Below are 14,063 nucleotides of genomic sequence, written 5' to 3'. Positions count from 1 at the left end.
TTAGGGACAGCCCCCACTACAATTATTGGGGGACCCACATGGAGACTGAGCTGCCCATCTGCTACATATGTGTCAGAGGGTTGGTCCAGCCTGAGTATGCTATTTGGTTGGTGGCTCAGTCTCTGAGAACCTCCTAAGGGTCCAGGTTAGTTGATGCTCTTGGTCTTTCTGTGGAGTCCCTATCTTCTTCAGGACCCTGAAAACGCAGTTTCTTAAAAGTTATAGTTTAGAACTCTTCACTATTTTAGGGGGAAAATGACATGAAATTGTCATGTGCTTTCCATGTACTTAGGATTTAGCCTAGTGGACTCACCCTAGAGGCAGTTTGTAGAAAGAAGTCTACAGCTGAATGAAGAATTAATTTGCAGAAGCCAATCTGACAATGAATGTGAAAACTTGCCTTCTGAGATGGACAGTAAGAAACAAAGCAGTGCATAACTATTAAGGGCAAGAGTTGTGAACTGTGGTTACTTTTAAACACATTTTAAAACATTTGAAGCAGATTTAAACTTAATCATTTTAATTGGTGTGAGCTGAATTTTTCCCTATGTGTGCCACTTATGCTGAAAATATTGCAGACAGCTGACTGACTACAATTTTGTGATCATGGAGAGAGGGCATGCCATACTAAAGACCAACAGTGAAAATTATTTTTGAGATATCATTAGTCTTCTTCAAAGCAACTTATTATCAATGCCAGATTCTGACCTAAAATCTTTGGTACTGTGACATGAAAGTTTTGGAATAGACCAATTTAGTGGATTATTTGTTTCCAACAAATAAACTGCTAAAATGCTTTCAGATAAAATGTGAGATCCATAGCAGAGATGACCCGACACAGGCTGTAATCTACCTCCTCTTCAGATCTCCCTACTGATATGTTTGATAAATATCTTGGTTTATATAAATCTGTTGTGACTATAAAGGTCCATGCACTTTTCTGTACAGTGGAGTACATCATGAGAGAAACAGAATGACTGCTTCCTAGTCATAGTCAGTCCCTCATCTTTAGCTCAGAATAAATTATCACCTATTCCTTTGTTACAAGAGGTGTGCTTTGTATAGTATTGGGAATAATACCGAGTACCTTTATATCCCAAGTTAGCACTTTCATTGTGCTAAGATATTTGAACTGGCTGGTTTTGTGTGTCAATTTGACACAAGCTAGAGTTACCACAGAGAAAGGAGCCTCCCTTGAGGAAATGCCTCCATGAGATCCAGCTGTAAGGCATTTGCTCAGTTAGTGATCAAGGGTGGGAGGACCCATTGTGGGTAGTGCCATCCCTGGGCTGCTGGTCCTGGGTTCTATAAGGAAGAAAGCTGAGCCAAACCAGGGAAAGCAAGCCATTAAGAAACATCCCTCCATGGCCTCTGCATCAGCTCTTGCCTCCAAGTTCCTGCCCTGTGTGAGTTCCTTTCCTGACATTCTTTGGTGATAAACAGCAACATGGAAGTGTAAGCTGAATAAACCTTTTCCTCCCCAACTTGCTTCTTGGTCATGATGTTTTGTGCAGGAATAGAAACCTCAAGACAATACTATATTATTAAAAATTTTTTGCTATAAAGAAACATTATGGATGGTCTTAGGGGTTTTCTCAGTTATCCTGAACTTCATGGTCATGTCTCTCTGCCTCTAGGTCTCTGACCACCTTGACCCTTATAAAAATCAGATGACTTAAAGTAAAGGTCTATCTTTCCTCTTAGAAAACTATTTTCAGGAGCCTTCTCTGCTCCTGTGGGGTGTACATCTTTTCCATACCTCTCTAGCCCAGGCTTGCCCCCTTTCAATGGCCCAGGAGCCATTCCCTTATAATATTATGGTTAAGGAATTTGAGTTTCCTAATCATTGTCCCTGGGAGGATTGCTTCAAACTCTGAAACTTCTTATCATCTTGAGCATAAAACTAGTTTATGTTTTCTGTGAAAAGGACCATTATGAAGTATATGTTTCTTAGCTCTTGTCCCAATCCCACAGCAAGCCAACCATTGTAGCCCTTGTGATGTAGACTTTTTGGGCATAACAATATCCTTCAATAGAGCATTCTACACCTATATAATTTTGCTTTGACAATTCATTGTTATTAACTACTATCCAAGCTTTCTTCAGTTTTCCTAATGGCTACTTAATGCACTCCCCCACCCACCCAATATGTCCACCAGGGTATTCTACATTTAGTAATAATGTCTCCTGATAAGTTCTTAGGTTTCTATTGGTTTCGGCAATGTTCTATACTAGGGTTATATATTTTTCACAGTGTCTTTAAATTTAGGTTATGAGAATTGAGAAGGAAAACTGCAGAGGTAAAATCATGTTTTCATCATAATATGCCACTGCTGTATTCATTAACACAGTTGTATTCATTGCATAGCAAATGTTGTGTTTATAAGGTATCCTTCTAACACAGTAGAAAATGACTAGAAATTTCCTGTATACAGGAAGGACTTACAGAGGAAGGAGGGGGCATCTACAGAATCCATCTACTGAACCTTCAACCCAAAGCTTGTCTTGCCTACCAGATGTACAGGGATAAAAATGGAGCAGACACTGAGGGAACAGGCAACCAATAACTGCCCCAACTTGGGACTCATCCCATGTGAGAGAGCCAACCCTTGACACTATTAATGATTCTCTTCTATGCTTACTGACAGGAACCTAGCATAACTGTCTCCTAAGAGGCTTCATCCAGCATCAGATGGAAACAGATGCAGATACCCACAGTTAAACATCAGGCAGAGCTCAGGGAATCTTGTGGAAAGGTGGGTAATAGAGTTGAGCAAGTCAGAGAGGTCAAGCAGATCATAAGAAGATCCACAGAGTCAACTAACCTGGGACCTTGAGGGCTCACAGAGCTTGGGCCATCAACCAGGGAGCAGGCAGGAGCTGGGCCTAGACTCCCTATACAATTGTATAAGATGTGCAGCTTGGTCTTCATGTGAGTACCCTAATAAGTGAAGTGGGGTCTGTCTTTGTCCTTGTTCCCTGCCTTTAGATCCCCTTCCCCCCTATCTGCACTGCCTGGTTGTGCCTTAATGGGAGAAGATGCACCTAGTCCTTCTGGGAGTAGATACACCAGTGTCTGGTAGTACTCAATGGGTCTCAGCTTTCTCTGAGGAGAAGGGGAGAGGGCAAAGTGGGGAAGGATTTGTAAGTGCAAAACTATAAAAAGATGGGAAAGTAGGGATTTGAACAGGGTATAAAGTGAATAAAAAATAAATAAATTATTGAAAAAAATTAAAATTCTAATGACATTAGAGTTTATCTAAATAATATTTGTCAGGGACACACAAGGAAGAAGCACTGGATGGATCAATTGTTCCTCAGGTATTGGCTGGTGATCATGATTAGCATCATCTCTTTGGGATCTATCCTGGACAGCGACTTCTGAGTGTACCATTCCTCAATCAATGTCTGGCCAGATGGCAGCATGACAGGGGTAATGGAGAAAAGCAACACTGTAAACTGCTAATGATATAAACAAACAATTCTCTACATACGTTTTTTATCTGATTTCAGTAAATTTGTTTTCTCAGTGTGAGGAGAGCATAGAACCCAAGACAGTAGCTAAAAAGAATTCGTTCATAACCTGTCCTAATTTACACTCTTGACTTCGCTGTTCTTTCTCAGAAGAAAAATGCTTTCAAATTTTATTTTTAAAAAGTGGGATATTTCATTACCTTGGAAAACTGTAATTACTGTTGACAAGAGATAGCACTTGAAAGCATTTTCTGAGTTGACTTATTACTCTCTGCACTGAGTCATGTGTCATTCAAATTGTCATGAGACAGTTCTCATCAGAGTGAAGTTATGTAAGTGGGCCCTCAAGGGTAATGTGTGTCACAGCATGGATGCCAGCACCATAGGAGAAGAGAGTTCACACAGTAGGAACTAGGGATTTCCAGTCCATATAAAGACAAAGGGAAGGCAATGTGAATACACAGCAAGAAAACACACATCTGTGATCAAGAGAACTTCCCCAATTCCCAAACCAAACCCTGGCCAGTTTTAATCTGGAGTTTTAGACTCCAAACTACTGATAAAATACATCTCTGTTGCATAAGATGACCATGCTATAATGTTTTATATTTAAGCCAAGAAGGCTAATGTAATTGATTAATTTATATTTCCTCAACTTGTATTGTGATTTCATATATCATGTATTCTTCCTAACACTACTAGTTGTTAACATGAACATGATTCAGAAAAAGTGGGCTGTCCTTGAGAGTGATAGAATCTATCAGACATAGGCTGGGCTATAGCCCTGGGGACTAGGGTGCAGGAAAATCACGTGCTGCCAAAGCTACAATGGACCTGTGGTCTCTGGGTTCTTGTCTCATGAATTTAAAGAATGAAATTCAGGGATCGAAAGAGAACCTTTAGGAGGAAAACTTCCTTAAGGAATTATAGGTCAGAGCTCCTGTTAGCCAAAGTGAGTCCACAGAAATGGGAAACCAGCTTTGAAGAGTTTTATAGGACTTGAGGCAGAAGTTTGGGTACAATAGGAAGTAGAGAAGTGGGTGAGATGGTTCATTCAGGTGGCTCATCCATGAGTTATCCCAGTGATTCTCAATTTCCATCATGTCTTCACATGGAGTTAGTGGTAGATATGCTGATTTAGGGGAAGATATATAATAAATCAGGTATCCCATATAGCACATCTAGCCTTTGACCATGACAGAACTTTTGACAGGACCAAGGGCCTTTCTGACTGCTAACAAAGGACCAGGGTCACAACTGTTTGCTTTTTGTATTCCTACCCTAAAACTGACCCAAATTATCCTGAAGGAGGATCAGGTTTTTTTTTTCCTAATCAAATCGCTTTTCTAAAAAAATAAATAAATAATAAAAATTTAAAAATTGAGTCATTTAACAATTTTTAGGTTTAGCCAAATGATAATAAATGTAGGTATCATAATTTATCATTAGCTAACACTGGAAAAATACTTAAAATATGTGAATGTATCTCTAAGACACAGATATACACAAAAGACAAAATCTTATAAACTAGCAACGAGCAGAATGAAAAATGAGACAAAATCAAGCAATGGGAAGAATGCTGTCCCTTAAATGAAGAGTGAGGTAGTATTCCCAACCACTTGTCTGGGAACCAGGTCCACACATCCTCTGGAAACCTCATACAATGTAGAAAACAGATCTTGCCTCAGCCTCTATATTCTCACTGCCTTCCTCTTTCCAGAGAGCTACCAAGCTTCCATGCCTTTTAGCACTAACACAAACTCAGGGAGAAGCCAAACAAACAAGAAAAACTCATCATGACTACTGACCAGAGAGGGACTGATGTGAACAGACTTCTATATGAATGGACTTTCTGTTAGTGGTTATGGAGGACCAACAGAGTAGCTTAGCATCTTATGTATCTTATGCATTTTATGTATCTAATATATCTTATGTATCTACCTATTTTATGTATATTGTGTATCACATGTATCTAATTCATCTTATATATCATATGAATCTTATATATCTAATGCATCTTATGCATCTTAATGTATCTTATGTATTTTATGTATCTCCTTAGTGTCTTATACAGGGTTCAATACTAATTCCTCACAAACATTCAGTATGACATAGTTGTATGATGCCTACCAAACATAATGCAGCTCAGTTTCTGAATAAAATTGTCACCAACAATAATGATGAAAAACTCCCTTTGATTTTCCAGAACAAGGTATGTACCTAGTACAATCTCAAAGAGAATTACCTTTGACAAGATGCTCACATATAACTCATTAGCATGTCTATTTAACTTGTAATTTTAAGGAATAAAACATGCTCCATATTAGGTAATAAATGATACTTTAATTTCTTCATCCCCATGGAAAATACTTCTTGTGACCTATTTTAATACATTGGGCTTCTTTAATCGAGCCTGTGAAAATGCTACCTTTTAGCATTTTGTACCTATGTTCTCTTTAGCAGTATATTGAATAAATAGTGGTTCAATAAATAAATGAGGTGGATCCAGGGAAGAAGAGCCTATCAAATAGCATGAAACTATATGAACTTCATTTAAATACATTTAAGAGAGAAATGCTTATTTTATTTTTGAGGCTGTCACAAGATCTTTGGAATGGATGTCTAGCATTTAAATATTCACTAATAAAGTAGCTCAGGAAATGACTGGAAGCACCTAACAGACCCACTTACAGAAACATATATTAACTACTGTGTCATTATTATCAGGTGTTTACAGTAGCAGAAAATACAGCTTAAATAAAGTATAAAGTGGCCCTGAGACTTTGCCCTAGTCAGTTCCCTGCAACCACAGTGGAACACATGGATGCTTCTAGCCAAGCAAGGATGAAGCAGTCCTAAGTGAGACATCAAAATCAAGCCCAGGGTTAACCCAAAAATACAAATCGCAGCAACATTGCCTTAGTTTAAAGCATTTTAAAACTTGGGCCTATAATTTTTCTAAAGGTATGTTATTTGACATAGTCACTAATTGTTAAGTTTTAATCATACCAATAGATGGAAATATATTTTATTATGGTTTGATGTGAAAGCATATTATTCTGAAGACAAATCATAAATACATCTTTCTTTTAACCATTTACCTATGATCCTCCTATTTTTACCAAAAAATGTTCTAGAAACTAGAGATACAAAACCAGTGGGGTTTAAATTAATGCACACTGGACATATAACCAGGAAACAGAAGCTAGCGGGGTCACAGAGTGGCTTTACATATCCACAAAATGAAGACACTTTATATCTATCTTTTGATGTGTGGTTCCTGGGGGTGGGTGGGGTGGGGTGGGGTGGGGTGGTGGTAAATGAAGTGCAGACATTTGCGAGCTGGCTGGCACAGCTGCTCAGCTTCAAACACTCCCAACCATCAGCCTTCCAGTCCTACTCTCAGAGTATGATTCTAAACTTCTGAGGTCAGATACACAAAAGCGTACATTTTTAACCTGCTTCAAGGTGATGTCACTGTAGCTATTTTGTAGATGGTACCTGAAGAAATATCTCAGTGTGGCAGAGATCAGTATTTGGGTTGTGATTAGGATGTTAGAGGGTGATTTTGATTGTGAAGAAGAACAGAGAAAATAGAAGCAATACCAAAATGCCCTACCTCCATCTGTATATAGAATATATCCATCAAGGGCAAGAAAGCCCAAACGCAATCTCATTCAAAGCTAAGACTGCCACACCTGTACAAAGTTGCACTTTGCTTTATAAGTTCCAGAACAGAAGGTAAGAGGAGGCAAGCACTCACATTCGCTTGGATGATGACGTAGTAGCGAGTCTTATCCTCATAGTTGAGTCTTTTCCTCAGCACCACATTGCCAGTCAACATGAGTGGAATTTCAAAGGTGTCGTTGGATGTCTGCAAGTGTTAAGTAAACACAAGTCAGGCCAGATGCACATATGAACAGTATATCTTGATACAATGGTTCATACTTCTGCAGCATTGTTGCTAGTAGCTTATGGTTTGAGAATAAAGCAAAGGAATTAACTTCAGACTTGACATTCTTATCTATCAAAGAGATTGATGGTTATCAGTGAGTTTCACCAGAGTCCTCTGAAAGTGATGTTCTTTTAAATAGTTTTTTTAAAATGCATTTTTAGTTATGTTCACTTGTACACTGGTTATTAACCAAGTATATATGTAGGAAGAAAACCTTACCTTATTATCACATTATCTTTACCATTTGGTTTTACACAAAAGAGTTCAAACATTTCCCATTTATAATTTCTTCTGAATTTCACCTTTCAACCAGCATTTATTCTGTATTCTAAGCATGTTTTCTTACTCAAAATAAAGGGTGTATTGTTCTTTCAATCTTTCCTTATTTTTGAAGATTATTTATTTATTTATTTATTTATTTACATTTATTTGTGCATATGAGTGCTCTATCTGCACATACAACTGCATGCCAGAAGAGGACATCAAACAACATTAAAGATGGTTGTGAGTCACCTTATAGCTGCTGGGAATTGAACTCAGGACCTTCAGAAGAATAGCCAGTGTTCTTAACCACTGATCCATCTCTCTAAGCCAAATAGGTGTATTATTATAAACTAATGTGGGAGCCAGAGAGATGACTTGGCAGGTAAATGCTTGTAGCCACGCCTGGGGAGCAGAGATGGATTACCTGAAGTCATACGAGCCACGTGATGGAAGAAGAAAACTGATTTCCTCCAGGCACCCATTTCCTTATACATATGTGCAATGGCATATGGCATGTGTGTGCGCGCCGTGACACAATATAATGAAAAAGTTTCAAAGAAAAAGATTAAGAAGATGACTCAGAGGCTAAGGCTCCTGCTGCCCAGCCAGGCCTCAGGACCTAACTTTGATCCCTAGACCCCACACGCTGGAAAGAGAGAACAGAGTCTCTTAGGTTGTCTTCTGGCTCACATGTACACATACAAAAAATAGAAAAAACAAACAAAATTCAAAAACCAAGACAAAAGTTAAAACATGTAGCTATAAAACAACTAATATAAAACAATCCAGGATGTGGGTTAATGTGTTAGAATTTGCAACTTCTGCCTGTGCACTGTGCTTCTCCTAGAATCATACAAGGAGAAGGGACAACCTCCGAGAAAGTTCCTGAATCTCTGCCCCGTTAGCCTGCAGAGGTAAGTGCATTCAAATCCTAGGAAAGGGGGACTTCACAGGTCCTGGTCTTAGCCTTCGGGCTTGTGTGGTTCTTGTTTTCTTGTCACCAGGGAGAAGGATCAGCCCTTGCCTCAGGAACTGCATCGGATTCTTCTATTTCCACCTCTGCCACCGATTCTTGGGGGGCTTGTTTCGTAAGTCAGTGTTAAGCACTTTCTTTCATATATATTAATAACCAGCTTCTGCGGGGACAGTGAGCCTCCCAGGACTCCGGAAACCCACAAGACATTTACAAGACTAACCAGTCTGCCCAGAGTGGTAAATATTTAGTGGGAAAGGAGCCGCATTCATTGTGTCCCTGCAGGTTGGGAATCCAGCTCCAGCATTTCCACTTTCCTTAGTTCCCACCCATGATGCTTTGGGGGGAACTGCTCAGAGATGCAGCTGTGCCAGTCAGTCAAGCTCCTATAAATAACCCCTCACCTATTCACCCAATAGATTTACCAAGTGGAGCTAGAGTAAAGTCATTTGTTCGCATGTCCTTGGCCTGTTATTGCTGACTATAAATAGATTCCTCAGGGAAGGTCACACGTGAGCAAGGGAAAGGTTAGTTAGCTTGGATCAACGATAGAATATTTTAAAAGAAAGGAAGGGAAGAAAGAGGATAAGGGCCATTATGAGAAAGAACAGGAGGAAGGAGGCAGGAAAGAAGATTTCCCATCTCAGCTCAGCATAGATGCTTTCATAATTTACAGCTGCATGGCCTAATCTAAGTGTCTATTAAGTTATGATGGGGAATGTCTTACTAATATTGCAATTTATGCTGGAAACATATTAATGTGATAGTATAAGGTTTCTTCACTTTAATGATTCATTAGCTAGAGAAACTGATTTTTTTAGTAAATACGTGCTTGCACACACAGACACACACATGCATATACATATGCTACATACACATGCAAACATACACAGATATACACATACATATAATGCATACACATATACACACATAAGCATATACACATATGTACCTACACACATATACAATACATTCACACCCACACACATACACATATACATAAACATATACACACACTTGCACAATACATACACCCTCACAGTCAAACATATACACACTCATACACATACACACATATACATATATACACATTTACATGTGCCTATATACATATATATATATACACACACATATACATATATACATACAATAACACAATCATACTACACACACACACACACACACACACACACACACACTGTTAGATGCTTGACCTAAAGCCTCCTCAAACCAGATTTCAAAGTGAGCTTAGCTGTTCTGAGTATTTGTGCTTAAGGGGAGGTGATGCCTGTAACTAGGATAAGTCTTGGTTGATTCAACCTAACTATGTAATGACATTTCTTTTTAATCAGTGATTTTTAGTTTTATATGATATCCTATCCTGGGCAAGACATAAGGAATTCACTTACTTAGAAAATGAGTGACAAGGAAACAAATGCCATCTCCTGGTTTCAAATGTTCACATAAATGAGACCTGTCCCTCCATAGTCAATTAGTGACCATTATTGAAACTATTTAGAAGTAGCTAACATATTGACAAAGCCAGAGGGAGAAATGCAAAGAGCCCAGATGTTCTCTGTGAGGTTTTAGACATATCCAGATGTTTGCTGCTCTTCCCCCTTCCCCATTTGAGAGATGATAAATCATGTTTTGGGTGGGACAACTTAAATTCTGCTGTCTTACTTTCATAACCGGAGCTGTGTGTCCCTTGCTGATTTCTGTCTCTGTGTGCACACTGTGGTCTGTGTGATTTCCATGTGGCCTGTGATTTCCTTCACTTGCTGCCTGCTACTGTTGTTCTTAAATTGTCTAAGCAATATATCCGCTATTTCTCTACATACTTACATTTCTGATCCCCTACTCTGAAACCTTTGTCATCTACTTTTAGATTAAGATGCTGCTGTGATGTCACATTATTCTCCTTTTCCTCAAATAAACCCTCACATATTCCTCAACTTCTGTGGCTAAGGTAGTGACCTTTCTCTTTCCATTTCTATCAACACAACCTAATCATATCTGTAATCTTTTCCTGTATTGTTATTAACAGTTTTCATTAAACATTTGCAGCATTATTACAAACAATGAAGTTAGTAGCCACATTATTGCCATTAAAAGTTCTTTTTGATTGAATTTAATTCCTATCAATGCATCTATAGCTATCACATATATGAGATTTTTGCTTTTTATTTGTCTTATAAATACTTCTGTTTCAAAAAACAAAGGGAACATGAATGATTTGTAATCATGCTACTCCTAAATGGCTGGAGAATGTCTATAATAATGTTATTGTTTAATTAAACAAGTAGTTTTTGAATATCTATTTGTTTTCTAAAAGTCAGAATTCTAATAAAAAATTTTAGAAACAAAATGTAGACTGTACATTTGGAATAGTCTTTCTGTTTTATCCTCCCATTTAGAAGTATGTTTGTCTAAATCAACTCTAAATAAATACTTTAATCAGGACTAGATTTTATAAGCAAACACTGTGTTATAGATGGGCCATGAGGGAACTGGGCACATTTACACTCAGTTTACGGTGCCTGAGAAAGGCCAAATTGGACAGTTTCTGGTATTCACCATCCTGAGTGTCATGGAACTTTGATGACCCAATCAATTCTGAGGCACATGGTTAAGAGTTTACATGAGAAACAGTGACAGGAGTCAGTCAGCACTTGTCTGCATAGGGATTCTTTGCTTAGAGGTTTGGTCCACAAACAAAGGATGATGGAGACTGAGAAACACCCAATCCAAAACAGGATTACCTTTGTGGGGCAAAGCCACTGCCTCTCCCACAGCTTTGGAGACTTCTTTGTAAACCCAGAGCATTGCTTTTCTTAGTGTTGGAAATGTCAATGTTTACCTCCCACTCTATATTAAAGAAGGAAATCCTGCTGAAAAAAAAATCCATGGATACCTACTTTCTCAAAAGATCTGTGCAGAGCATTCAGAGGGGTTCATTAACAATTCCCTGACATTTCAGTAACTGGACAGTTATCAGTCCAGAGGTTATCCTCCATTTAAGACAGGTTAAGTAAACACGGCACCACATTAGGAAGATACCAAAGACAGCAGGTAAGGAAGGTAGAAGTCCCAGCCTATGTATGCACACCCCTGACAGAAGTGGGAGAAAGAACGAGAACGTCTGCTATTCCAGAAACTCTGTTCCCGGTGATGAACCTTTGAACATATATATATGTCATAGCTGCTGAACTGAGGTCTCCATACCGACAGATGCTCTGGAGCAGGAGTTACCTAGGCTTCCTCTGTTCCCTGCTGAGAGCTCTGGCCATTATACATGCAAATAATAGATCATGTGCAGTTCTCATACCCGTGTACCACTTAGAAATATCATTTGTTCTCTCCCCATTTGTATTTATGCTTGAGAAATACAGATGGGAAGCCTGTATAAAGACAGGGACACAAATATACTCTTAGGTCCCATTGTCGTCCAAGAGCAGCTGAGCACAGGTGTGTCTTGTAGGGCCAGTAATTGAAGGGCTTTGAAGGGAGGTAATACCCTGTCTCTCAGAAGCTTTTTCTTACAAATCTTACAAATGCTTTAAAGGCTCTTCTATACTTCAAACTCACCCCTTCCTTTCCTCTCCTCCTTACTTATCCATATGATTCTTTCCATTTCCCCATTTGCCCATGTTAGGGTAGCTGACTTTATTGTCTAGTCCCATTGAACACTATCAACCATTTCCTATTCAGTCTTTGGTCAGTCTTTCCCTCATCTCTTACTAAGACTGACTTCTCTGCCTTCAGCTATAATCAATCTCTAGGCTTGGGTCATGGTTGAGGAATTTTCCCTAAAGAAATTCCCCAAGCAAAAAAGAAAAGGGCTTAGCAAGATTGGGCAACTCAAAAGGGACTGACTTGAATTTGAGCAGGCAATAAAATCTGCCCCTTTATAGGAAGAATGAACACCAATCAGAATATAGTGTTTCATAAAAAATATATATACCTAAAGGTACAATAGCAGCAATTGTATGTTGTTGGCAGCCAAGAGATGTCTAATGGATTTAAGGGCCATATAATAGGAGGAAAAGCATGCCTTATACTGGAAACTAACCAAATACCCGGGCTAGTGAGGTCCTGGTTCTTAGAGGACCTTTATTAGACCTTCATAATTTCTAACTGTATTCTAAACATCCATGCTAAAACTCACAGATAGATGTAGGAGGAAAGGCAATGGAGAAATTATTTGATAAAGATTATCAAAAGTTATTTTAAAAGAATGTATATAAGAAAACAGAAAAGAGTTTAAAAATTCTTAAATGGCAAAATAGAAATAAAAATAAATAACCAAAGAGTAGAGAAAATGTTGACTAGGATTTTGGTTTCCTTGGAAGAAGGTTATTTTGCTTCAGGTCTCCATATTGGAATTATCCTCACTAGTACTGTGACTGCAGTCTTGGAAGACCCGAACTGAAGGCTCAGGTAAGTAGAGTAGAGTACCGAAAGATAGACACAAAGAGAAAAATCAAAATGTAATGTGTAAGGCCACTGTGTGTGTGACTATTGTTAGATGAAAAGAGCATGATGTTACTCACACTTGTCTAAGGATTGGTGATTACAGCCATTCTAGTCATTGATAAACATTTACAATAGTTCAATAATGAACATAATAACTCTACCATCACACTGGATCCTTACTTTACTGACTGCTGGGGACATAATGACATGCTGGTACCCTTGTGTGCAATCTTCTTCTACGCAAAGCATTATCATCCTTAATCTTTTATAGAAAGTGGTGAATAAGCATCTCAGAGTCCAATATCTTTAGCAAGTTTAATTCTAAAAGAAGACACAGTCCAGGGGAGCTTTGAAAATTCAAGGTGTTTAGCTACAATAATAGTTGTGACACAGTAGCTCACAGCAAGTCAGTGCAGATCTACAATGAATTTAGATAGGTTGAAAGGATGGTGAACTGCTCTGTATTGTTCAGATTTTAAGAGAAGCAGTCATTGCTGCTATTTTACTATTTTTAAAAGGAAAACCAGGGTGGTCCAAAAGAAAACCCAAGGAGAAATACTCATTTACTAAAATCATAACTCCTGTGCAACCCAATCTACATTGAATACACACATTGTGTGGTTAATATAATACTGCTTATTTGATTTTCCCTTTAAAAGGAGCTCACATCCTCTCAGTTATGGAAGGTTGCTATGGATTCCATCCTGAGCACAGTGAGTCTGATACTGTACAGACACTCTTGGTTCTACTTGTGTTATTTGAAGTCCAACTGCAAGCTTTCTTTTGAGTACAGCTCCTTATCCCATTCAGTGTTTGCTTTTCTTAGTTTACTTGAATACATTTCTAATAACTGGGGAGAGAAACAAAGCTGTAATATTCAAAAGGAGAGAGAGGGGGAGAGAGGGAGAGGGAGAGAGAGAG

The 14,063-nt window shown here is 38.5% G+C and overlaps 1 protein-coding gene across 4 annotated transcripts in view; it reads right to left on the bottom strand.

The window, feature by feature from the left end:
- Pcdh15 (protocadherin related 15) overlaps positions 1-14,063 on the bottom strand; it is a 1,443,732-nt gene that overhangs the window by 382,013 nt on the left and 1,047,656 nt on the right. For all 4 annotated transcript variants that reach the window (XM_029542087.1, XM_021204350.1, XM_021204353.1 and 1 more), the window contains one exon: positions 7,238-7,348. In XM_029542087.1, coding sequence (XP_029397947.1) covers positions 7,238-7,348 — 111 coding nt within the window. The remainder of the gene's footprint in view (positions 1-7,237; positions 7,349-14,063) is intronic.

This window comes from Mus pahari, chromosome 9 (genome assembly GCF_900095145.1).
Source record: "Mus pahari chromosome 9, PAHARI_EIJ_v1.1, whole genome shotgun sequence".
Lineage (NCBI taxonomy): Eukaryota > Metazoa > Chordata > Mammalia > Rodentia > Muridae > Mus > Mus pahari.
The sequence above is the reverse complement of the archived record's forward strand: the minus strand, read 5'-3'. Positions and strand labels throughout refer to the sequence as shown.